Source organism: Ictidomys tridecemlineatus, chromosome 3 (assembly GCF_052094955.1).
Source record: "Ictidomys tridecemlineatus isolate mIctTri1 chromosome 3, mIctTri1.hap1, whole genome shotgun sequence".
NCBI classification, from domain to species: Eukaryota; Metazoa; Chordata; class Mammalia; order Rodentia; family Sciuridae; genus Ictidomys; species Ictidomys tridecemlineatus.
In genome coordinates, this window is record NC_135479.1 from 87,389,352 (window position 1) to 87,415,787 (window position 26,436).

Genomic DNA, 26,436 nt, shown 5'->3' on the forward strand with positions numbered 1-26,436 from the left:
ACCCACAGTGAGCCACCGACTAACTGCCCGGGGTCTGTGGATCTGGTTCCACAGCTGCCATTTCAGCTCACAAATTAGCGACTTGGTGACGTCCTCGAGGGCAGTGAGACTTGCCTGCAGTGTGTGCATTACTCCCACCCGTGGAAGGGAATGTCTGGGCCAGCGGGAGCTCAGGCAGGCAGGAGTGGTGGCCCGTCCATGCCAGTGCCTCAGAGTTTCCTCCCACATGGACACATCTGTGACTCCTAGAGGTTTTGTACCTCTTTGCGAATGCCGAACACTTTATGACAGGGGTCCCATCTCATCCCTCAGAGTACTATGTTTAGCCAGCATGAAAGTATTCATTATTCATGTGCCATGTTTAGTTAATTCCTTTTTTTACATTCAGGAATGTAAACCAAATGTGCTTTTGTAGATCTAAGGAGGAAAAACATTCACTTCAGTCTGCAATTATTCAACACATTTTAGTTCTGTTCTCCTATCACGCACTGTCACATAAACAGGAACATAAACGAAGCGAGGCAGCTAACCTGAAATGATCTGAAGAAGGGGTCGCAGGTGGAGGGAGTTCAAGGAGCCAAGGCTGGACCCAGGAGGAAGGGGAGGGTGGGCTTCAAAGTCACAGAGGTAAGGCCATCTCTGTCCTTGGGCCTGCTCACCTCCAGAGAGACCAACTTAGTGCAGGTGTCTGGTGACCCTCCCTGAATGACAGCCAGCTCAGGTGGCAGAGGCAGTGAGGAAAGAAGAGAAAGAAGTAGAAGAAGAGCAAGAAATGAAATGGTTTGAGTGCCCGCATTTTGGAGCATGAGCCAAAAGAGGGCAGCCCATCTCCATGGGGGGCAAGGAGAGGAGGACAGCTGGCAGGTCAGGGAAGGCCACCCTGGGCCAGAAGCTGGAAGTGTGTGCAGGAACAGGTCAGGTAGCTGCTGACAAGAACCGGCCCCTGGGGCAGGGACATCAACCGGTGCACATTGGGGGTTGCAGGACAGGGTGGCATGCTGGGGCCCTCAAAGCGAGGGTCACAGGCCTGAGTGTGGAATGCAGAGGGGTGGAAATGAGGCTGTCCCCAATGCTCCCCGTGCCAGCAGAGGAAAGAAGGCATGAAGTGACCATGCTGCACAACAGGGGTTGGAAGCAGGTGGCAGGGTTAATGCTGTTAAGGGACAGTGGTCCAGAGGGAGTCCCTGGGAGCGGGTCCTGCCTTCCAAACACAGCCTCCAAGGCCTCCTCTGCCGTCTGACCTCCCCTGATTCCACAGCCCTCCCAGCTCTCCCCAGGACACACATTCATTGCACAAATAATGATGGAGGCTGGAACTCAGGGAAGGGCCCCAGAGATGGAGGGGAGGGCCTTAGAGAAGGGCCATGTGGGGTCGTTAGATGGATAAGCAGGGGGAATCGTGTTCAGATTCTGATGGGTCATCTACTGGTGGCATTACACCTCCCTGGAATAGAGAGCATGGAAGAAGGGAGGAGGGAAGGGAAATTGTGACTTTGGGCGTCCGTGCTGCGAGGGAGCCATCTTCCAACATTCAGGTGACACCATCCAGTACTTGGGCGCTCGGGAGCATCATCTTGCTGCGAGACAGGGTCACTGGACAGTGTTGAGTATGTGGGTGGCAGCTGAAGCTGCGGGCTTGAGTAGATCCCAGGGAGAACCTGCAGAGGGGGGAAAGGGCCAGAAGCAGGCCTAGGAAGCACCATTATGTAATTGGCACTGAGAGGAAAAGGCCCCCAGGGGTGAGGCTGAAGGTGTGCCAACTGGGGAGGTCGGCAGAGCACAGGAGAGCAGAGGCGTGTGCGGCCATTACTCACATCAAGTAGAACAAAAAGGCCCAGGAAGCCAAAGACAGAAGGGTACACTGGGCTTATTTTAGAATTTCATTTTGTTGAGATTGTAAATAATAATTTTTTTAACTGGCATAAATATTAAAAATCTGATGTGAACCCCTTCCTGTCCCCAGCCAGGTGGGTTTGGGGCGTGGCTTTCTGATAACAGCGCTGATGCTCTCACTCTTCCCTCTGAGCACTTGAACATTCTGTGCAGGGTTCAGAAATGTCTCAGCATTCACTGAAGCAGAGCACGATCCCTCCTGAGAGTATAGATTGGCCATGGGGCTCTGTCTCGAGCTTTGTGGCATGAATAGGGACGAGCAAGGCACAGAAAAATGTGAAAAGGACTCAGAAGTGAATGATTTGAAGGCTTTAAATCAGAGCACTGTGAATTGTTTCAGATTTCAGTATGAAAGCAGATTTCCAATGAGACGGCAATGAATTTTTGCTGAAGGAAAATGCATCTGCTTAGACACTATCATTTCTCCATTATTCAGGACAAGTCTGGGCCGTAGTAACAAAGAGACTCAAGAATATATTGCCTTAGCCAGGCCTCAGTGACTCATGCCTATATTCCCAGCAACTTGGGAGGCCGAGGGAGGAGGAGTGCAAGTTCAAGTCTATCTTCAGCAACTTAGGGAGGTCTTAAACAACTTAGCAAGACCCTGTCTCAAAAAATTAAAAGGGCTGGGGATGTAGCTCAGTGGTAGAGTACTCCTAGATTCAATCAATCCCCAGTACCCACCCCCCTGAAAAAAAAAAAAGGCATTGCCTTAAATAATAAAGAATTCATCTCTTTTTTGGGTGAAGATATGAGATAAATGTTCCCAGTCATGTACCTTGGCTCTACCTGGTCATCGGGGCTCTAGGTTCCTTCCAGGTGTTGATTCTACCATCCTCATGTACCACTGGCACTCTCACCCACGATGGCCTTTGTTTTTAAGATTTCCATCAAAATCTGCATGTTTTAATAAACACTACGGGAACTCATCGTATTCGTCACTACAGATCATGGAGGGCTTTGTGTTCAGGGTTGGTGTTTGCATGAGGATGAGACACTTCACAGTTGAATCCATCCCCATGTGTTTTTGTCACATCTACCTTGTGCTCAGTGTCCTCTGGGCTCCGTGGAGCTGTAGCAAAGGGAGGCAAGGCCAGGGGGTCAGATGGGAACACGTCCAGGGACTCAGTTACCTAGTCCTTCTTCTATTAAAATCACTGAGCCACCTGTTATCTGTTTTGGAAGTGAAGTTTTTTCCCCTCCGAGAATCTTTGTCTTTCCATACAATAAAAGTAGTAGTGATGGATGCAATTAGATATCAAAGCATCGTTAAGCAACCAGAGGCCCTGAAAACCTGGGGCATCTCAGCAAACATTCAATAGTGAAATTCCCCCATTGCTCAAATTGGCAGCAAAACTGTCTCAGATCCTCAGAAATCACCAACCTGAAATGATGAGCCGGAGCAGAAACTTGACTCCTGTCCGTCGTCAGCCTTTGTTCCTGTGGATCTGCATATGCCCCTCATTGTCAGTCTGGGCATTTCATTTCCTAGTTTGCAAACAAACTAAACTCAGGAAAAATGAAATTCTCTCTGTGTTTTTATGGAAAGGCATAATTCCCTGAAGCCATGCAGGATGATTTATTAGACTCTTCTGCATGTCAGGATTGACTCTCATTTTAAAACATATTTTTAAAAGATGGATTTTTTTCAGCTTTATGTTTTTGAAAGATGATACACTCATTTTGGCAGCAATATTTAAAGCATCACCAAAGTTAATTGGGCTTTCAGACAGCAGGGGTTTGCTATTAGAAACTTTATCTTGGCTTCTCACTGGTCCCTATGTAGTTTTGTTGTGAACGTCTCTTCATTTTTGTTCAGCTGGAAAATGTGGACACATTCATGGGCCATTTCATTATTCAAAGAAAATGTTCATATGCTCATAGGTCATTCATTATTCAGGGGAAGTGACTTTGAAAGGTAAATTATATCTTCACTGACTGTACAGAAATGTAGATCATCTCAGACCTCATATACAAACTTTTTTAGCTCTTCCTCACCACTCCACATTCCTATGTGCAAAATGCATGTTGAACTATAAAGAGCTACAGAGACCTTGGATGTCTCGTTCAGTTTCCAGAGGTCAGAAAAAGTAAAGGTTAGGGTCAGCTAGGTCAAGGTTGGGTGGACCTTCTAGGAGGAAAGGACTTGTAGAAGGGGTGCAATGGGAAAGGATGGGGTGTGCTGTGTGCTGGGGGCACCATTGGCCCTGTGTGGCCAGGGCACACTGCTGGAGGGAACACGGCTGGGCAAGTGGGGATCCGCAGGTAGGGCCAGAACAGCCCATGCACAGCTCTTTCCTGAATGTGGCGATGTGGAAGGGCAGTGACCCGGCAGAGGTGCCTTTGAGGTCCATCCCTCTGGTTATGGAGAAGACCACAGTGAAAGGGTACAGTCAACCTGTAGGAAGGCCAGTGAGGGCCCATTACCATCCAGATGGAAGCTGCCTGAGGCCAGATCCCAGGGATGCAGGAGAAGGAGACAAAGAAGCACCAAGTGGAAGGATCTGGGAAGTTGGAGGGCAAGTGACAAGGGAGAGAACAGGACAATCCCTTGCCTGGGGCAGGGCTGCTGCATAGTTTTGAGTGGTCTCCAGGGAAGGCCAAGAGCAGCCCGGTGGGGACAAAGCTGGAACAGGACACCTTAGGTGCAGTGAGGGGCTCGGGCTGACCTTCCAGAGAAGGTTCCCGTGGTTGAGTCATAATGAAATTGCAATTTAAAAGTGACTGACCCAGCAGCTCGGGAGGCTGACGTGGGAGGATCATGAGTTCAAAGCCAGCCTCAGTAACTCAGCAAGGCACTAAGCAACTCAGCAAGACTCTATCTCTAAATAAAATATTTTTTAAGTAAAAGGGGAGGGCGTGGGGCAGGGGATGTGGCTCAATGGTTAAGCACCCCTGGGTTCAATCCTCAGTACAAAAAGAAAAAGAAAAGTGACTGAACCAGACTCTATTACTGGAGGTGAGAAAGGTGTGGATGTGAAGTCTGGGCTGTGTGTGACCCACTCTGACTGTCAGTTTTCCATGTCTTCTCTTTAGGAAACCTTACCACCCTAAACTGGAAGCTTTCGTGAATCACATGTCCAAGGGATCAGGATCCTCTTTCGAAAGCCCCTTGAACTCTATGCCGCTCTACCCCAACCACGCCCTGTGTGAGATGGGGGAGCTCACACAGACAGGTATGTGACCCCCCCATCCCTCCCTCATCCACATAAGGAGCCAATACTCTGGGTGAGGTGCTGCGGGGCTCAGAGGGGAATCGACCCTCACCTCGAGGTGCTCCAAGACTCCCAGGTAGCTGATAAACATCTGCTTTCTTGATATTAAAAATGACTATTCTTACTGCAAAAGCGATGCATGTTCAGGAAGAGAATTGACAAGACTTTAAAACCAAAAGAAAGCACCAGAGTGTCATTACTACCCTGAGTAGTAAATTTCTTCCTGTGGGTGTGTGTGTGTGTGCACGCGCACAGAGCAGTATGTCACTAACACACTCTGACCCGCTTTGTGACATTAGAATATTCGACGAGCATCTTGTCCTGTCATTTAATGTTCATCCCATGACTGTGATGGCCGCACACTGCTCCACCAAGGAGGGGCCGTTGCTTACCTGACCAGTCTCATGTTCTTACGTCTTGCAAATCAAACTGCTGCTTGAATGTAGCAGACCTCAGGGAGCCACAGTATGGCGATTCCCACTGCACGTGGAGGATGTTTGGGCTCCTCAGGAAGCCCACCTCTGCCTCTATGGCCTAGTCGTACCACTGTGCAGTCAGGTCACCATCAGGGGAGGTCACTGAGTTAGCTGCAGGGTGACATTTGCTGGGAAGAAAAGGAACTGGTTCTCTCTCTGGCATTTTAGGGTCCTGGTTCTTCAGTCTGGGACCTCAAAGGACCTTTGTGCAGCCACCAGCCTCCATGGGGGATATGGAGAGGCCTGACACCATGCTCTGGTCCCTTGTTCTGTCAGTATCTTGGGGCTTCTGTTTAGATGGAAGGAGGGTCTTTGTCCTAGAGTTGGGACTGCTGGGTTTTGCCAGATGTTCAAAGCCACAGCTCTTGAGGGAGTGACGGCAGGTGATAGAGGGGCAAACAAGGCTCTGGAGGACTTGCCTTAGCCGGAGAGTTGGGTTTAAAGCTTTTGGCAGTCAGTACCACGTGCATGACCTCTGTCTATGTGAGTTTAGAACAGGGCTTCTCATCCTGCTGGATCCACTACCCCCTTTCCTTCACAAATATTTTATTCTCCCTCAAATATCCTGAAGTGAAAGTTCTAAATAATATAGCCCTTCTAGATACTCAATTTTTAAAAAAGTTATCTCAGGGCCCCAGCTGTACCAAGCAAAAAGAAACTGGGTTCTCTGTGTCTATCAAGTATAAATGCTTGGGAATTACTACAGTAGGAAATACAGTAATCAAGTGTCCTCCCTGAATATGCCTTGGTGACCGTGACAGTTACAAATGCAGATGATTGAGACCTCATGTTAGTTTGTGGATTCTCTGACAAGTTCTGATCAGAACAAAGTACAGACATCCCTTAATTTACATCTCCTCTCTGGAAATTCAGTAGATGTTAATGTTACCCCAAAAGTCATTTTATGTTTGTAGACACAAGAAGCCAGAGTTATGTTCTAGACTAAAATGTTTGAACAGGTTTTCTCCATGGGAGTATCTTGTGGTACATTTAGATTTTGTGTGGGACAGAACAGTTGTCCCATTTGAAGAGTGTCTAGCCCCCTGTCCCCATCCACAAGGTCCCAGGAAGGCCCTTCCCTGATACTGTGCAGATTCAAGTCTGTCTGGCCCCACTTGAGTGGCCCTCCTTGAGGACAGGACCTCGCTTGCTGAGAACTGCTGGTTACAGTGTCTGGTTGTGAACAGCAGAAACCAAGTCAAGTGAAAAGGGAAATTTATTATAAGAATTCGGGGGTGACTCAAGAGTCCAAGGGCAAGAATGTGACCAGACATCCAGAGACTGGGACCGGGAGTAAAAGGCTGTCTCACCCCTGCCTCTCTCACTGTGGCTTTTTGCTGGGTATCTGCCAACTAGTAGCAGTAAGAGCCACACCCAGAGACGAATGTACAGGCCAAAAGCTTGAGAGACAGACTCCACTGAGGTCCATGGGGGTCTTCTGGCCAAGATGACAGAATAACTGTGCAGTGAGCCAAGGGAGCAGGAGACCCAGCCTGAGGATCCAGCCTGTGGCCCAGGCTAGGCACAGGGGGAGCTTATACACTTAGAGGCAGTCATTCATTTGGACTTTTCTTCTCAACTGATGTATCATCATCTTTGTTCTAACAATGAGCACTACTCTGGGAATCATTTTTTCAGGACCATTTACTCCTGTTCCTTCATTCTCTTTAATGGTCACTTTTATCTTCTATTTTAAATGTCATTAAAAATGCATGGCTGTCATAAGAGTCATTTTTTCCTGGCATATTTGTGGCACCCCACAGTGACTGCGCCTCGGCGCCTGCTCTGCTCCAGAGGCCCTGGTGGTGGCTGAGCCGGCAAAGCCAGTATGAGCAAGGTCCTCTCTGTGCCTGTCCTAAAGGGATCCCTGGGGCTGTGTTACAGGGCTGGGGCCTTTCAGGAAACTACGGCAGCACAAAGGTCCAGCTTCAAACCTTGATTCTTGCATTCAAGTCAGAAGGAGTTCAGACATGCCACTCCGAGAAACAGGAAAGAATTTATTGGAAGGGAGGGGCAAGGGAGAGAGTGGCTCCTCTCAGAGAGGAGAGGGACAATGTGCCTCTCCTGCCCTCCAGTTTTATTGGGGGACCCAGAGAAATTTCCAGAGAATCCCTCCTAGGTTCACCTCTTGACCTTTGGCAGCATGTGACATCAGACTTTCAAGTTACACTGTCATGACAATTCTAGGTCACTTTGGCCATGCTGACCAGTTCTAATTGTATTCTTAACCATAAATTCTTACAGATTTTCTGGTTAGGAGGAATTATCCTTATCTTCCTGAATTCCAGGATTTGACTTGGGTTTCTTTTATCAACATTATCTCTGGCCTGAATTTCTCCTGCGGGTAACAGGTAGTTTGCTGAGGAATGTGACAGATCCTGTCCACTTAGGCCAGGCAGGGCTGCAGATAAATTGCTTCTTGGAAAAGAGAGCATGTGGGGGTTGACACAGGGGGCCCATTTCACAGAATGATTCCCTTAACCTCATGTTCCCCCACTCAAGTCTGTCTGGCCCCACTTGAGTGGCCACTCAAGTCAGTCTGGCTACTCCAGAACAACACACATGGAGAGAACTAGAAGCTGGAAGAGAACTGCAGCTGGAAGCTGCAGGTCTTAGGCAGTCAACACAGGCCTTGAAGTCAGACCTGTGAAATGGGCCTCCTGTTCTCTTCCCAGCAGGTCTGGCAGTAAATTAAATTAGATAATATGTGTATCGAGAGCCTCCCAGGGTTCTAGCCTGTGGCAGGCTCTCTGCAAGTGCAGCTGATGTTGTCACAGAGGTCCCACAGCACAAGGGAACAGGAAGGAAATACTAATTGGAGCTGGGAGAGGCAGAAAGGCGGTAGATGGAGCCAGGTGTTGGCTGGAGGCCTCTCTAGGCAGAGAAGGTTGTATGTGGAGGGGAGAAGCCCTAAATGACTAGAACTTCATATTTCTGCATGAAAATGTAGGGGAAAGCACAGAGCAAGGGTTAAGAGCACAAAACTGGGGCCAGATGGGGCCCTGACTTTTGTCTGAGTGGCTCAGGACTTTCGTTTCCTCATCTATCAAATAAGGAAAATGGGAGTGATGATGTAATATGCCTTCTTTATTGGGTTTTTGTGGAGGTGAGAAAGCCCCAGCACACAAGTACTCCACCTTGAATATATAATCTACTCAGATTTTTCATATTCATCATTCATGGTTTGCCTTTGTTTGCAAATCATTTTGCAGATGCCCAGCTCAGGTCTCTGGGGGAATTCTTCTCTCAGTGCTCTCCATTCACAGGGGGACCCAGAACCCTTTTTGCTTGTGGCCGAGCTAATGCCCTTCCAGGCCAACACACTGCCCCTGTCTCAGGCTTTCCAGCCTAAGTTGCCTGGTCTTGGCTAGGGCTGTCCAAACTATTTGGCATCTAAATAGTGATGTCACTGGTCATGGGGCCCCTGTGTGGCTCATGCCCTCCGAGGGTTTACACCCATTACTGAGATCACGTTCCCTCACATCCTGTGGACTGGAGGAAGGGCTTGCTTTTGTCTTGGGCTGCCTTCCCCTGCTTGAAAACAAATCTTTTTCATTTTTCTTTGAAGTGAATTTATTGTGCCATGGCACTGCAAAACGAAAATGATACTCAACTAATGTAAAGTCTGTGCTTCTACCCACGTCCCATCCACTCTCATTTCTGTGCCCCCATCATTCCTGGGAAACCCTTGGTGTTAATTTCTTGTCCACCCTTGCAAAGTCTCTGTATGCAAAATGCAGCCTCTGTGTTTTCCTTCTTTTTTTTTTTTTATCTTTAAGGAACACAATAAACATACTTTTTTTTTTTTAAGGAGCACAATAAGCATTCCTTTTTTAAAATATTCTCCTGGATGTCTGAAAGATCATTCCAAATCATACAGAGCACATCCTTGTTGATGAGCAGATCTTGGCAGAGTGTCCCCAACAGGTTAGCAGAGAGCCTTTGATTGGGCAGACTGAGGGAAAGAGTCAAGGAGGGAATGTCTGCTGGCAGCGAGGGACAACCAGCAGTCGTCTCCACCTGACAGATTCTGGGGAGCCATCGCCACACACAGGACTGCTATATCCCAGGCAGGAGGGAGAAAGCTGTCCTTGGATCATGCCAGTCACAGCCTAGATGACCCCCGGCTGGGCGATTCAGACTGTCAGAATGCTGTGGAAAGGAGCCAGCCCAGCAGGAGGGAGGGAGGCAGAATGTCTTGTGCTCCCCCAAAAGCCATGCCCATTCCACTCAACACCCCCCCCCACCTAGGTGAACCCTCATTACCAGCTGGTGTGAGCCCGTTCCTGCAGTCCCTGCACTGTAGGGACACATGCTCCGTCCCATTGTCTTACATTCCAAGGCCACCGTTCCCCTTGCTAAGCTGGTGGTAAGGAAGGCCTTTGTCACCCTGTGTTTCAGGAGTCGTGCAGCATTTGCAGAATGGCCAGCTGCTGGGGGACATCTACCTAAAGAAACACAAACTCCTGCCGAGTGACTGGTCCCCGGACCAGCTTTACCTAGAGACCACGGGGAGGACCCGCACCCTACAGAGCGGGCTGGCCTTGCTCTATGGCTTCCTCCCAGATTTTGACTGGAAGAAGATCTATTTCCGGCACCAGCCAAGTGTGCTCTTCTGCTCCGGAAACTGCTATTGCCCCGTGAGAAACCAGTATCTGGAAAAGGAGCAGCGTCGCCAGTACCTCCTGCGGTTGAAGAACAGCCAGCTGGAGCAGACCTACGGGGAGATGGCCAAGATTGTGAATGTCCCCACCAAACTGCTCCGGGCCGCCAACCCCATCGACTCCATGCTTTGTCACTTCTGCCACAACGTCAGCTTCCCCTGCACCAGCAGCGGCTGTTTCGACATGGAGCACTTCAAGGTGATCAAGATGCACCAGATCGAGGATGAGAAAGAGAGGCGCAAGAAGAGACTGTACCTGGGGTACTCGCTGCTGGGCGCCCACCCCATTCTCAATCAAACCATCGATCGGATGCAACGCATCGCCGAGGGCAGGAAGGACGAGGTCTTTGCCCTCTACTCTGCCCACGACGTCACTCTGTCACCAGTTCTCAGTGCCTTGGGCCTTTCGGAAGCCAGGTTCCCGAGGTTTGCCGCCAGGCTCATCTTTGAGCTCTGGCAAGACAGAGAAAAGCCCAGCGAACATTCTGTGCGGATTCTCTACAATGGAGTCGACGTGACATTCCACACCTTCTTCTGCCAGGACCACCACAAGCGTTCTTCCAAGCCCATGTGTCCTCTTGAGAACTTGGTCCGCTTTGTCAAAAGGGACATGTTTGTGACCCTAGACAGCAGTAGTACTAATTATCATGATGCCTGTCACAGGGAAGGAGTCTAAAGATACATGGTACAGCCTACATTGGTACCGAGGGCTGGCAGGGTTCTCTTCTACTTCTGTCTGTTGGTAAAGGTACAAGAATATTGATTTTTAAAGGTGAAAACTTGCGTTTGGGAGCCACAGAGGCGGTCCAGGCTGAACACTAAGCACATGTTCTAAGTTGGTACGTGAGTTACTCAGTACACAATGGCCAGTACACAGGAAGAAGGAGGTACTGTTTCATAGCCAGACCACTCCGAATGCCAGGTTAATAGTCACTATCCAAAGTTGCCAATCAAAGTTTGTATTCCTTTGGCCTGCCGTAGAACCAGCAAACCTTAGCCAAATTTTCTTAATCTTGGACACTTTTACCTCGTCCTTGTCCAATGAAAAATTTCCAGAAGGGATTTGTCTAAAACAGGGGTTGGCCAATGTTTTTCCATAAAGAGGAAGAGAGAGAAGCAGAGAGTAGATATTTTACACCGTGCAAAAGGCCACACATCTTCTCTGTCACTTCTCAACTCTGCCCTAGCAATGCAGAGCAACCAGAGACAACACATAAAGAAGTAAAATGTGGCTGTAGGCACAGGCCCTACAAAACAGGCGGTGGCCCATGGTGGCTCACAGGGTATAGTGTGCTGACCCCTGATTTAAAATCAGGCTGTACTATAATTGCACTCTCAGCACTTTGAGAACCAGCTGAATACCAAGAATTATTCAATGGTTCCTCCAGTAACTTCTGCTAGAAACACAGAATCTGGTCTGACACTATAACAAAACATCAAATCCGAACAAATCATAGAGAAATGACTAGAATAATACTTGATGTTCATGATGATTGTGGTACAAGATAGTTTTAAGTATGTTTGAAATAGCTGTCTGCTGTAGTCTATTTGCTGTGTATGCTGAAATTTTTGTATTCCATTTAGTATTTTTATAGTCTGGGAAAATATTTTCTAAGACCAGTTTTAGACACGCTCTTATTCCTATAGTAATATTCAATTTTCTGTATCTGCTTAGTGGTTGGAAGAAGGCCAGAAGCTGAATTCAGGCACTTTTTTCCAAAAGACTAATGACGGCTCATTCCTTTTGACAAGTCCTAGAATTGGATCAATTTTTAAATCATTTTCATCAGTTTCAAATGGCAAATTCCAATTGATTTTTAAATACGTTTTTAGAACTTTGTTACTAGATAATTAATCTTTCTAAGGTATTTTATATATTAGAAGCAATTATTATTAAATCTGTGATTTTGAAATAATGGTGCTAGTTCTCTTCAAAGAAATGTAAAGTCCAAGTGAGATCTCCAGTGTCGGTAGAATTCCAGCCCCTTCTTGATTTTGTCCAATGTTGCATTTGAACACATCTATTTCTATAAATAAATTTTTGAAGAATATTTTTCCTTTGCAACTAGTGTGTACCCATAAGTCACTCAAGTTCTTTCCAAGTGAGAAACAATATTTTTAAAATGTATCTTACCTGCTGTGTTTAGTGCTGAGAATCATATCCTCTCTGGAGCCTCTTCAGATTTCTTGCACCCACTTGCAATATATCTGAATTAGAACTGCTAAAAGACAACTTGAAGATTTAAAGATAAAAGCAAATTAGAAGACTTTAAAAAAAAAGGCAATTCTTGCCAGGCATGATTGTACACACCTACAACCCCTGTGACTCAGGAGGCTGAGGCAGGAGACTGCAAATTCAAAGCCAGCCTCAGCAAGTTTATAAGGCCCTAAGCAACTGAATGAGACCCTGTCGCAAAATGAAAAATAAAAAAGGCTGGGGATGTGGTTCACTAGTTAAGTGCCCCTGAGTTCAATCCCTGGTATAAAAAAAAAAAAAATCAATTCTTAACATCTGTCAGTAAAAGTATATGTTTTGGCTATGACAATATCAAAAATGAAGGTAATGTTTTATCTCCTGTGACTGCATTAAAATATGCTCCCCAATCTCGGTTGTGAGCCACGTCATTCCATGGCAAAGACAGAAAACACTGACCTGAGGTTGAGGGGCATAATCTTCAATTTTGAGGCCACAGTCTAATGGCTTGATTCATGACAACTCTGGGTATGTACATGTATATATTTATCTTTCTTGGTTTTATGATTAAAATCAATACATGCATACTGGAAAATAATCAAACAATACTGAAAAGCAACTGCAGAAGTGACATTTTCACTTGTCAGAGGGGAAAGAACAAGGCTCAGACTCCCACTGTGGTCTTTCAACACACTGTGGAAACCAGGTGTGTGCAGGTTTTCCCCACACAGCAAGGAAGCAGTCAGTTCTGCCGCTGGGTGTTCAATCCTGTCCTCAAACTTATTACCTGGCGATGGTGTCAGATCCCGTGGGTTGAGGGTTCAGTCCCCAGGACCACCCCACATATACTGCAGATGCCCATGGCAAACCTCAGGTGGTTTTACCTGTGCTTCTGACTGACCCACTATAAATGGGGGCTCTCACCATCCCCCTTCTTGAGTTTAGTTAATTAACACACTCAAGTGATTCACAGAATCCAGGGAAGCGTTTATTGATTTATTATTAAGGACATTACAAAGGCTACAGATGAAGAAGATGAGGTAAGGGGGAAGGGGCCAGGAGTTTCTGTGCCCTGTCCTGGCCTGCCACCTTCAGGAACCTCCATGTGTTCAGCTATCTGAAAGTTCCCCAACCTTCCCTTCCTTTGAATTTGATGGATAGGCATGACTGATTAAGTCACTGGGCACCAGTCATCAATTAATATTCAGTTCATCTTCCCTTCCTGGGGAGTGGAGCTAAAAGTCCCAACCCTCTAATCATGCCTCAGGCTTTCTGCGGAAGCCATCTAGGGGCTGCCCATGGCCAGCTGTCTCACTGAAGTAGGCAAAAAAGAAACTAATGCTTTGAATATTCCAAGGGCTTTAGGAGAAAATGGGGACAAAGACCAAATAAGTATTTCACAGAATTACATTCTCTAGTTCAACCTCCAGAGATAACACTATGAATTGTTTGACAAATATTTTCCTGGAAATTTCTATATAAAAGCAGAAATATATATATATATATAAGTTAAAAATAGGAACAAAACCATTTTGTAGTCTTCTATGACTTGCTTCTGTTAAAATATATATATTTTTTTCATTACCTGGTTTCCTTTAACAGTACGTCTTAGAAGTCTTTCCCATTGACTTGTTCCCCTTAACAGTGTATTAGAGGTATTTCTATGTTGAAGTAGCTACAATATAAATGAGACATATTTTTAAGTCGCATTAAAAATGCATGAAATTGAAATTTAAAGGCATTGTATTAAAACAGGACCATAAGGCTTTGCATAGAATGAAGCAGGGGCCAGAAGCCTTACTGATTTTCTAGCCCAACTGAGCAGTTTTCAGTGGAGCTACAGGTACCAATCAACAGGAGTATTCTTTCTCTAACTTCCCTTTTAACAGGACTGAAGAACTTAATTATAGGCTATCAATAATTAATAGCCTTTCAAATAGACAGTTAAGCTGACACGGGGGTCTTCGTGGGTGTGGCAGAATTAGACTTTCTGGAAGATGTAGGCGATTCCTTTTCCTGGAACTCTAAGGCCGATGGAGGGGGAACAGGGCAGCACAGTTGTGTTTCTCTGGCTCTTTAGGAAGCCTCTGACCAGCCAGCAGTGCTGACCAGGCTGGGTGCCCTAGAGAGTTAAAACACAACCACAAATAGACAGCAGAAACAGCTGGGCTCTACTTGGAAGTCCTGGCTTTACTAGCATAAAGGCCAGCACAGAGGCTGGCCTGGACACCAGCTCCCTCCCAATGCTCAAGGCCACTGAACTGAATGTTTGGATTGTGTTGGTGGCTCTCAGGAGCCAGCTCAGATGAGTAATAAGAGCTTCTGCTTAAGAGGAACCAGCCGAATTCATCAGCATGGCTGGTCAGGCCTTCCTGGATTCTGACACCCAACTGCCAGCTAAGACTGGCCTCCATGAGGAAGAGGTGTGGCTGGGGAAAAAAAGCGCTTTACTTACACTATTCCATTTAATCTTTGCAATAGACCTTCCAGATAGAATATTTGCTGGTGCATATCAATGAACACTAAAACCCAGTGAGGTGATGGCAGTAGTGGATTTAAGTCTAAGTGGTTAGAATTATTCCAATTCTGCATGAAGCCATCTGTGGTTTGCTGATTTTGTTAAGAACTAGGAATGTAAAAACTTACCTAGGCAGTGGTGTTATATTCTTCTCGTCCACTAGGGGGCAAAATCAAAGACCGGTTTTGTTTTCAGGGCTGTTTTGCATCTGCAAAGGTGGTTTGGGGATGTGTTGTAATAAATAGGTTGACCAGCTTGTCCCCGTTTTCCCCACTGAGGAGTTTGCACAAATGCAAGACTTTCAGTGCTAACATCTGAAAAAGTCCAAAGCAATCTAGAAAAAGCTGACGACTCTAGTGTTATATGTTGAGACAAAAGTCAGGTACTACTGTAGGGCTGGGATTGTGGCTCAGTGGCACAGCACTTGCCTAGCATGTACGAGGCACTGGGTTCGATCCTTAGCACCACATAAAAATAAACAAAATAAAGGTGTGCTGTCCATCTACAACTACAAAAAAAAAAAAAAAATTTAAAGAGGTACTACTATGATTTCCACAGTATAGAAAAGGGAAGCATGATGGAGTCTCTAGTCTGAGGTGCCACATAGGCAGCAGAGCTGAGGACTCAAGCTGTGTATTCTTAACTTGAAGGATCATATTCCTAAGCAGGATGTATGATATGTGTCTCTGAACCATTAGGGTCTATTTGGTTACATGCAACAGAGACACCTGAATACAGTGGCCTAAACAAATAAAGCCTTTCATTTCCTCCCATGGCTCCATGACGCCATCAGAAACCCAGATTCCCAAGGACATCTCACAGCTCAGAATGGGGGTCCCTTGGCAAAGAAGTCTTGCGAAATATTAACACTACTTATTAATGCTGTTCCAAATTAAATCAGCACCACTTACTAAGGAAGAAAGGGAAAGCAAGTTCTGGGTAGAGAATTGGCAGTGAATGCTTCTCTTAAAAGCCACCCAGGACAGCTGGAGGTGTGGTAGAAGCTGTCCCACCCAGACCCCCACTTCAGTACTTCTCGCCTTAATTGCTGGCAGTGTGCAGCTGCCAGCCTTTCAGGGAATTGCCCTGGTGAAGAGAGCCATCGGCGGAAGGAGGCGTGCAGGGATTTAAAGGCCTGGAGACAACCTGAAGCCCCCCCTGCATCAGAGTTCTCTGGGGTGGGCTGAGGCTTCTGCCTCACGGTGCTTCCTGCACAGTGGTGGCCCCGAGCACTCCTGGTAAACTTCCTGCACACACGCCTGGGAACTGACCTGCATGGAGGACAAGCAAATCCTAGGAGACACACCTCTGCTCACCTGGCAGGAAACTGGAGTATGGCAGGTAAAGGGCTAATGTACCTATTGATGACACATTCCTCCTTTTGTCACTGCCTTTAAGAGGTCTACCATTTTATTGTCTAAGCTAAGTACAGCTGGCCTCTACAGCCACAGATTCTGCCAACCTCAGCTTCCATCAACTGTGGATCAAAATTATTGGGGGGAAAATGTCCTGAACACATGTAGAATTTTTCTTGTCACTGTTCCTTAAACAATGCAGTATAACAATGGCTCACATTGTAGTAGATACTATAAATGACCCAGAGATAATTTACAGTGTGTTGGGGGATATGCATATTTTATATGCAAATGCTATACCATTTTATATGAGAGACTCAAGTACCTGCATATTTGGTATCTGGGGGTGGAGGAGGTCCAATCCCCTGTGGATACTGAGAAGTGACCATCTGCACATGTGAAGCAGTAGGAGATATTTTGTTCTGGCCAGTTCTCAGTTAACGACAGAGGCTTTTATACCAAGACTTACCACTTATTGAACACACACCATGGACTGGACACTGGCTAAGCCTTCAACTGATACAGCTTGCATCTCACAGTATCAGTGACCACTGGAAGTAGGCCTTTATTATCCTCATCTTACAATAAGGAAACTGAGGCTCAGAGGTAGATGAGTACCCAGGATCACACAGTCAGTAGGAATTGGAAGACCCAGGGCCAGAACCCGATCATCCCAGACTACCAAGCTCTCCCAGGCCCCTCTAGCACACACTTCCTCTCCCCCATGACTCCATGGCCCCTGCCCCACAAGTGAATAAGTGAAAATTGACACTGAGGCTACAGTGAAGGGTCCATTCCACTCTAGAGAAAGATCCCTTTCCTGCAGCTTTGTTATGGATGTTCATATTTATGGCTCCTCCATTACTTTTCCCACTTTTTTCCCCCTAATACAACATTTCCAAGAAAGTAGGATCATCTTAACAATGGATTATCTTAGTCTGGGCTCCCCTAAAAGTAGAGTCTGAGGGGAAAAAAAGCTTAAGTGTGGGTGATCCCCTAAGGAATATGATCCCAGAGAGCAGGAATGAAGGACAGGGGTGAAGAAGAGTTGGAGGGAATGCCATTGAGTTGACCACCCCATGGGTGACTGGCTGCTTCAGCCCCAGGACCTCCTGAGGAGCTCCTGAAGTATGTCTCAGAACTATTCACTGGGGGAAGAAAGGGGAAAACATTTGCCTACTGGCTCCATCCACAGCATATCAGAGAAGCCCCAGGGAAGGAAGCAGGAGATTCCAGATGCTATCAGATTAAGGTCTGTGTGGAACTGGTCACCCATAGCAATGGCTGGAAAGACAGAGGACTGGAAAGTGGAGCAGAGATATGTTTGACATGCAAGGTGAACCAGCGTTTGCTGAGTTTTAATGTGCTGGCTCATGAGAGGGATTAAAAAGGCAGTTGGGGTGAGACCAACTGGACCCAGTGTGTGTGTGTGTGTGTGTGTGTGTGTGTGTGTGTGTGTGTGTGTCCTTGCTAAGCTTGAAGAGCATGTACACGGGTGGAGATAAGAACTCACTCCTTCTGGCCACCAGAGGGAGCTTCAGTTTGCTGGGAAAGAAGCTGCTTCTTGAGTGGTAAACAAGAACAGAGAAAGTAGAGGGTATTTGGCACCAGCTGCCTGAATGAGCCAAGACAGATGGCAACCAAGAAAGGGACATTCTCATCTACTTAAAGTGAGGTTCTTAACCAGGGCCCAATAGATGGGCCTCAATTTTGCTTTCATTATAGTGTGGCTTTAAAGATGATTGCTTGCCTAGGAGGAGTTAATAGCTTTCACTGGATTCGCAAAAAGAATCCAGCACACAAAAATGTGTTAAGAATGAATGCTCTGGGAAGAATCTCAGCAAACACATTCAGATAGGCAAAGCCTCATCTGGATTCAAGCCTCATTTCTCCATCCTTCCCATCAAGCCAGGGTGGCAGGAAGGTGGCTAAGAGAGAGAAAAGATTAAGTGGCTGTTTTGTGTGTGAAATTTCTAGACAGGCCTAAGGAAATTAACCTGGGTTTTTCTTGCCTGGAAGCTACACTTAGCCCAGATGGCAAAGATCTCTAAGCTGAGATGGACTCATTTATCAGGACCTTTGTTTGGGGCAGGAAGTATGTGTATGTGATCACAGATAGCTATGTGGTTTTGTATATTCACACACCAGTGTGTTCACCAGGTGTCTTAGTCTGTTTCCTGCTGTTATTACAGAATGCCAGAGACTAGGTGATTTACAAGGAAAGAAAATTATTTGATTTGTGGTCCTGGAGGCTGAAAATCCAAGATCGAGGGACCACATCTGATGAGGGCTGTTCCTGCATCCTAGCATGGTGGCAGGCATCACATGGTGAGAAGGCATGTACAAGAGAGCAAGAGGTCAAACTCACTTTTGTAACAAATCCACTGGAGATAACTAACCTGCTTCACAGAAAACGACATTCATTCTAATCACCAGTGATTAGTCCCACTTACCAAAAGCATTGCATTAGGGGTTAAATTTCCAACACACGAAATTCGGAGGACCCAAGCAATAGCATAAGTGTAGGTATGTGAGCAATGGGCTGTGAAGGAACGGCCTTTGTTTGGGTCAGTAAGTATGCACCTCAATGTTTTGTGAATGATTTGCACATGTGTGCTCACCCATGAGTCCTTCAGGTCTTTTAATGAATTGAGACAGATTATGAATAAGAATTTCAATATCCGCAGACATGCTGCTCACATCAGAAATCTGGGAATTCTCCACGCCTCTCTCTCCCTGATCCCTTATCGTCCGCTCAGTCCATACCACCCCATCATCACCTTTCCATCACTGCTCCCTGGACTACTGCTCAGTCCTAATGGCTTCCCCTCAACCCTTCTGGGAAGCCAAAGTGGGGTCAAATGAAGTTTGGGTCACAAGCTGCCTTCCCGACACCAACAATGGCTTTCCTGGGCCTGGGGATACCGCGCATCTGCTCCTCGCGGGCTCTTTCAAGGTCGCAGTGGTGCTTACTGAGGCCTGAGCCCTGCTCCCAAGGCCCCGGCCCTGGACGCGTCAGTCCCTCCGTCTGGTCCTATCCTACGCCTCAGGTTTGGCCTCAGAGGCCTTGCGTCCTCGGGAACCTACAGCCCTGCCCGTAAGTCCCCATCGCTGGGATTAGCACAGGCTGCGGTAATGGCCGCATCCGGGCAAAAACTGTCCGTCACGTCCCACTCGGTTAACCCCTCCCCACCCAACCAGGAGCCAGAGAGACCACGGTTCCGAGTCGGGCACGTCTCTCGCCCACGCAGCAAGGCCACGGAAACGCGCCTGCGCGCGGGGAACAGTAGGAACTACGACTCCCAGGATCTTCTTGAGCAGGACTCCATTTCCCAGAAGGCTGCGCGGGGCGTCAGCCCCAGAACGGCCTGCGTTTTCGTAGACCGAAGGTGGAGCGAACCTGGCGGTGGAGGCGGTTTCTGGACGGTTGCAACCTACGGGCTTCTGCGAAGTGTCCAACTCCAGGGGTCGCTCGTGAGTCAGAGAAACCCGGACTTTGAAAGGAAGGGACCGGCCGCTTCTGATCTTAGCTGCGAGGCGTCGCAGTGCCTTGTGGCCCACGGGGCTTGTCCCAGTGTCTCCCCGCGGCGGGTGCATGCTCCCTGTGCACCCACAGGCGTCTCCAGTGGGTAGAGGCCGATGGCCGGACCGCTTCGGGCCTCCCTAACTCCAACGCATTTCCTGTTGTCTTCCTAACTCAGACGCCCATATCCCACGGCATTTTTTCCCCACTTGTAGCGGTGGCTGCAGGAGGCTTGGGTGCAGGCAGAGGGGACTGGTGTGGAGAGTAACTGGGAGGAAGCAGATTTGTGGTTCCTGTTCAAAGAACTCAGATTTCCTGTGTCCTCGGTCCACTCAGGTCATATTCTCAAATGCCCGGGTATTAGAGGTTGTCAGCCTTCTTCCAAGACCTCCAGACCCGGTTTCACAGTCTCATTCCTCATACTCAACCTAAGTAGGCCCCTGGGCTATTTTCACTTTTCTCCTTGCTCAAAGCCTCTGGCAAGGAAGAAAGGAAGGAAGGAAGGGAGGGAGGGAGAAGAAAGGTACTGGATTGTGAAATAGGAAAGTTGAGGTAATAGTAAAGTTGAGATCCATCACTGTATCTCAGGTGTTTTTTTTTTTTTTAAGAGAGAATTTTTAAAATATTTATTGTTTTAGTTTTAGGCGGACACAACATCTTTATTTTATTTGTATGTGGTGCTGAGGTTCGAACCCAGAGCTATGTTTCTTTATGAGAAAGACAACCTATAGTAATTTAGTGTCTATCTAAATATTTTAAACTGTGCACTCATCCAATCCCTCCTAAAGAGTGACAACCACTAACAAGAGTGTACTCTATCAGACAGGTACATTAGGTACAGACTTTCCAGAGGTTAACTTCCTCTGTTAGCAACAACAACATGGCTTTTCCTCCAGTGTACAGTGGATTTGCTTTATGAATATTTCCTCTTTTGTCACATAGAATATTAAAGGACATATAATCAAGGTTCAATATTGAGTAAAACAAATGCTCTTCATTAAGGATGTTCTTAAGTGAAACTGACTTCCCCACCCCCCATCCTTGCAAGTATACCATCCCTCCCTGAGTGGAGATCCCTATGACTCTTCTTGGGCATCTATGATGTCAAAATCATTTCCACAATAATATTAGTTATTTGCATTTTTCACTGTATTGACATTTAAAGTGGTGGTAAAATTACAACTGCTGGCACCTTATCAGGAATCAATCAGTACAGTGGTGCCTATGATGTGACTATATTTTTCACTGGTATACTTATAAGGGTGGGGAATAGGGAAGCCAGTTTCACTTAAGAACATCTTTAATGAAACTGCAAAGAGTATTCACTTTATTCAATTTTGAACCGAGTACATGCCTTTTTAATGATCTGTATGACAAAATGGGAAATATTCATAAAGCAATTTCATTGCATACCAAGGCCCTATGTCTTGAGGTAAAGTAATTCTGTTGTTTTGAGTTGCTAGCTAAACTAGACCCTTTGACTTAAAAAACTGGTAAGAGATGTCTTGGATGTGAGTTTTTAGTAGAATTTTTCTAAAAAGTGAACAAAGTGAGGTCATCACTAGAAGGAAACCAACTGACATGATTTAATGCCAAAGACAAAATTTGCACTTGCAAGAAAAAAATTAGAATTTTGAAAAATATCTGCCACTATAAGCTTGACAGCTTCTTAAAATTAAGACTTTTTGCGAATGAGTTTAGTGAGTTGAAAACTGAATAATGAAACACGAAAGTATTTAGAAGATCTGTATAATTCATTGTGTTAGATATCTTTTGTTGCATAACAAATTACCTTAAAACAATCAAGGTTTATTATCTGACAGTTTCTCTGGGTCAAGAATGTGTGAGCATTTACCTAGTAGTTTCTAATGCAGTTACAGTCAAGATGTCTGCTGGACTGTCATCCTCTGAATGCTTGACTGGTGCTTACCTGGCTATTGGTAGGAGGCCTCATTTCCTTATTGGCTGTTGGTAGGAGGCTTTAGTTTCTTACCATATGGACCTTTGTATAAAGTTTTGAGAATCTTGACAACGTGAAATCTGTTTTACCCCAGAGCATGTGATTCCGGAGAGAAGGAGCGAGATGAAACTCTCAGTGTCTTTTTATGATCTCAGAAGTCACACTCAGTAATTTCCACCACATAATCTTTTTATTAGAAGCATGTCACCATGTGCAGCCCACTATCAAAGAGAGGGGAATTGGGCTCCACCTCTTAAAGGGAGGAATATCAAAGGATCTCTGGACATATTTTAAAACACCACACTTAGGGAATCAGAATTTTCCAAATGATTTATGCATCATGTTACAAAAACATAATGCATGGGTAAGAAAATCTATTCTAAAATCCAGTCCTGTGGATTTTTAATGCGCTGGAATACAAAAAGTTCATTGATGTAGTTCTAGATTTCACATTACCACTAACCTTTAAAAAGCTATCATTTGTTGAATTTTAGTGTAGTATCAAAAGAGAATGCCCACAATTACATTAAAAAGGCTATTAAAATACTCCTCCTTTTCTTTTCTTCATGTACTTTAAAACATCAGAATGGACTGGAATCCAGCTGTCTTGTGTTAAGCTAAACAGTTAAAGAGATTTAAAAAAAACATCTGGTACTTTGGGCCTGCGTGTGCATTGTTTGGCTCTAAATAATTTTGTGCACATTTCACACTTCTCTGAGTCTGTCTCTGTAATATATTTGCCTTGTAACCTGAGAGTCCCCAGACATCTAGCCACATATGCAGTCTCATCACATTGCAAATGCTCTCAGTTGGAAGCATATAAAGTTCCTGTTGTGGTTTGGAAATTAGGTGCCCCCCCCAAAAGTTCCTGTGTTGATGCAGGAATATTCAGAGGTAAAATGATTAGATTATGACAGTAGTGACCTAATCAGTCCATCTTAGTCTGAATGGACTAAACTGTAGGCAGGTGGGTTGTGGTTGGAGGAGGTAGGTCATGGGTTTTCTCTAAAAGGGTTCATCTTCCCTGTGGCTTCTTCCCTGCTATCTGTTTGCTTCCCAGCTGCCATGAGGCAAGAAGCTTTCCTCTGCTGCTGCCTTTCTGCCGTGATGTTCTTCCTCACCTCAAGCCCAAAGCAATGGAGTCTGATAACCGTGGCCTAAACCTCTGAAACTGTGAGCCTTTCTCTAAGCTGTTCTTCTTGTGTATTTTGGTCTCAATGATGAAATGCTGAGTAATATAGTCACTCATGAAAAGACCTCTGCATCTGTCTTAGAATCAGGCAAGATGTCTATCTTATATGTCTTTGTCTACCAGATTCTCACCTAAATCCCTCATAATAGTAGATGTCTAGTAGGGGTTGTCTACCAGTTCTGCAAACAACCTTACTCTGAATCACTTAAAACCATTTTTTGGGACCTCCTACAAGCATTTTTTAATGGCACCCCACAACAAGTGCAAAGGCAGCCCCCACACACCAGGCTGAGTGAGGGTACCTTCTCCTAGTGTGGTCACCCAGTGTGCCTCCAAAGTCCCCCTCTCTGTGAAGGGCCTGGGCCTATGAGAGCAGGGTTGCCTGATTTCTCTTTCCTCTTCTCTTAGTGGAATTTTCTTTGAAAAGAACAAATGGAGTAGCCAAATTACAAAAGGAGTCCAATGAACAGGCTTAAGTGGATATTTGAACAAAATCTAGTCTTAGACAACATGGAAGAAGGGGGAATGATCATTGGGTAGTCATACACAAAAATATCTTCTTCAGTTGTCTCTCTAAATGTGTATTTTAAAATTTTCCAAATAAATAAAACACTGTCAGTGTGATTAAAAAAGAAAAATAATGACTACAAGGGGGAAATTGACATATAAAACTAAGAAAGGTTGTCACCCCTTGAGGTATTTTAGGCAGATATGCTGATAAAAGAAGCAGACCTATTTCCTCATCAACCCACCATATTCCCGTCTTGCATATTTATAAAGTTTATAGCCTTTGTTGCTGAATGCTTTTCTTTTAACAATTTTTAGAAATATTTCTGCAAAGTTTTAGTTGGCTAATATGTCTGCATAATATTTTAAAGAATATTCAGTCTGTCTCAATATTCTATCTCAACCCTTCTAATATTCAGTTAGTTAGAAGATAAGGGACATCTAGGAGAAAAAATATTCACAATATTTATAAAAGATTAAAAGAGTCTAAATAATTAAATATGAACAAAGAACATCAAATCAGAATCAGAAATAAGCAATAAGCATGCATGGAAAGATTTCCAGCATTACTAATAACTAAGAAAGTGCAAAATAATGCAACAGTAAGATGTTTATTTTTCACAAAGAATATTGTCCAATAGTGAAAAAGAGAAATAGTATTAGTTAACATATATCTGAGATCAGCTCTTTTGTAGAGTTTAAAGTCAGGGTGAATGTAAGTTGATACATTGTTTGTGGCAGGCAGTTTGGCTGTATTTATGGACATTAAAATGCACGTGTTACCTTTTAGGTAGTTGGGAGCTGGGGAAAAGGGGGAAGGCCTGTGGGAATGGGAGGAACTAAAAGACTGGAATATAAAGAGGAATCATGGGGTTGGGAGGGGTTTGGAATTGATGGAGGGTGAAGGAGAGGAACCAAGAAGCACTTGGCAGAACGAATGAGCAGATTAACAACAACTATAGAAACTTGTTTCAAGCCTCATGGCCTACTAGTTTCATATTCCCCATGAATGATTTTTTTTTCTCCTTTGATGCTGGGGATTGAACCCAGGACCTTGCACGTGTGAGGCAAGCATTCTACTAACTGAGCTATAGCCCTAGCCCTTCCCATGGCATCTTAAGGTACAAAATAAACCTTCAGCTGTCTTTAGTAGGAACTTCCTTTCTCTCAAAACTCAGTAAGCCTTTCCACCTTCTGGGAGGGTAGTAAGGAGGCTGTCTGTGTAGCAGAGTGCAGATATGCTTAAGGGGTACAGGTCCTGAGCCTCTCGGTTTCAAGTAGATATTCCTTTAGAAAGCAGAGTGCCCTCTGGTCCCCAGCTCTCTCTGCTTCAGACGGTTTCCCACACAGTGAATCACAGGGCAACCAGAAAGCAGGAATATGCAGAGGGCATGCTATTATACATTGAACTGTGTCTCCCCAAAATTCAAATGTTGAAGCCCTAACTGCCAGTGTTTCAGAATGTGAGTGTATTTGGAAGTAGAAACTTCAAAGAGGTGATTAAATTCAAATGAGGTCATTAGGGTAGGCCCTAATCCAATATGACTGGTCTTGTTGAAAGTTGGGGTCTGGGGTTGTAGCTCAGCAGTAGAGTGCTTGCCTAGCATGCATGAGGCCCTGGGTTCGATCCTCAGCACCACATAAAAATAAATAAATAAAGTTATTGTTAGGTATTCTGTCCAACTAAAACTAAAAAATAAATATTAAAAAATAGGAAAGTTGGACACACATGAGATGTGCTAAGGATGTGGGCACAAAGGAAAAAACCATATAAAGAGGCTGCAAGAAGATGGCCATCTTCAAGCCAAGAAGAGAAGTCTCAGAAGGAAGTGAACCCTGCCAACACCCTGATCTTGGATTCCAACCTCCGGAAATATAAGAAGATAAACTTTTGTTGTGTGAGCCATCCAGTGTGTGGTATTTTGTTTTGATAGCCCTAGAAAACTGATGCAAGCCCTCAAGTCTGAAGGCTGGGGCCTTAGGAAAATAGATATTAATTCACGTCTTCTGGTTAACTCTCACTGGGATTGTTTGGAAATATTCCCTTGTTGTGCGGGGGCTCTGACCCAGGAAACAGATTTGGGATCCTGACAGTGGAAGAAGATGCAAGATACAGTTAGGATACTAGACATGCTTTATTCAGAAGTGGCAACAGCTTCCAGCTTCAGTGTTAGCCCCCAGCCAGTTCCATTTTGCCCCGCAACAGCATCAATTCCATATTTTTCCCTTTTTATACACAGTCCAAACAAAGAAACACTGCCAATAGACTATATCGGTGGGCACATGCTCACAAATGTTTATGGCCTCAAGTATGTGCACTGAATCAGAGTGTGTCTGAGCTTGACTACACACTAACCATAACATAGCCAATTCATGGCCTTGGCTACATAATAAAAACATAACATAGCCCACCAGAAGCCTCTGTGAGGGAACCTAACTAGAGCCATTTGGACCTGCCCCAACACTCCATAAGTGTGGAAGAGTCTCTGTTACACCCCCATATTCATTTTTACTTAAGTATGAAATGGGAAGTTTCATTTTCCACCCCTCTAAAAAGTTCCTGGGTTGAGCCAGTTACCAGTAGTGAATTGGTTTATAAAGCGAATGATGCCCGGCTAATCAGGCTGGGTCCCTCAGTTACCGTGTCTTCTAACTGTGTTCAAGGATTTGGTCCTTGGCTTTGTGAATTCAAAACTTTTTAAATTCAGATCCAAGCAAATAATTTCCACATTAATTCTAAGTAATTTGTTGAGATTCACTGGTTAACAATAAGAAGACTGAAATACTCACGGTAGACTAGTCCTCAACAAAGTTTTTCCATCATGAAGAGCTAAGTGAAGACCAAAAAATAACGCTGCCTTGGAAAGATTCTTGTTCTTTAGGACTCACTGAAAGGTTGCATTCCACGGAGCCCTTTCTTTTGCTTTTCTGGGAAGCCAT

The 26,436-nt window shown here is 45.4% G+C and overlaps 1 protein-coding gene, 1 long non-coding RNA gene and 1 other non-coding gene across 12 annotated transcripts in view; 2 read left to right on the forward strand and 1 right to left on the reverse strand.

The window, feature by feature from the left end:
- Pxylp1 (2-phosphoxylose phosphatase 1) overlaps positions 1 to 12,298 on the forward strand; it is a 58,375-nt gene extending 46,077 nt beyond the window's left edge. For all 7 annotated transcript variants that reach the window (XM_078043418.1, XM_021728281.3, XM_005328026.5 and 4 more), the window contains 2 exons: positions 4,930 to 5,069; positions 9,986 to 12,298. In XM_078043418.1, coding sequence (XP_077899544.1) covers positions 4,930 to 5,069; positions 9,986 to 10,923 — 1,078 coding nt within the window. In that variant the 3' untranslated portion in view covers positions 10,924 to 12,298. The remainder of the gene's footprint in view (positions 1 to 4,929; positions 5,070 to 9,985) is intronic.
- The window catches only part of LOC106144963 (uncharacterized), an 88,761-nt gene that overhangs the window by 3,208 nt on the left and 59,117 nt on the right, over positions 1 to 26,436 (reverse strand). Inside the window, exons 3-7 of one of the 3 annotated variants that reach the window (XR_002484260.3) lie at positions 15,088 to 15,167; positions 14,027 to 14,116; positions 12,382 to 12,480; positions 3,278 to 3,381; positions 531 to 1,658 (exon numbers count right to left, since the gene is read on the reverse strand). This is a non-coding gene — a long non-coding RNA (uncharacterized LOC106144963). Of the gene's footprint in view, positions 1 to 530; positions 3,382 to 12,381; positions 12,481 to 14,026; positions 14,117 to 15,087; positions 15,168 to 26,436 lie in introns of all 3 variants that reach the window. The other 2 variants (XR_013436544.1, XR_013436545.1) reach the window with 2 other exon arrangements.
- Positions 19,520 to 26,436, forward strand: part of LOC101973728 (uncharacterized) — a 152,733-nt gene continuing 145,816 nt past the window's right edge. Inside the window, exons 1-2 of one of the 2 annotated variants that reach the window (XR_013436542.1) lie at positions 19,520 to 19,788; positions 22,858 to 22,970. This is a non-coding gene — a transcript (uncharacterized LOC101973728). The remainder of the gene's footprint in view (positions 19,789 to 22,857; positions 22,971 to 26,436) is intronic. The other variant, XR_013436543.1, reaches the window with a different exon arrangement.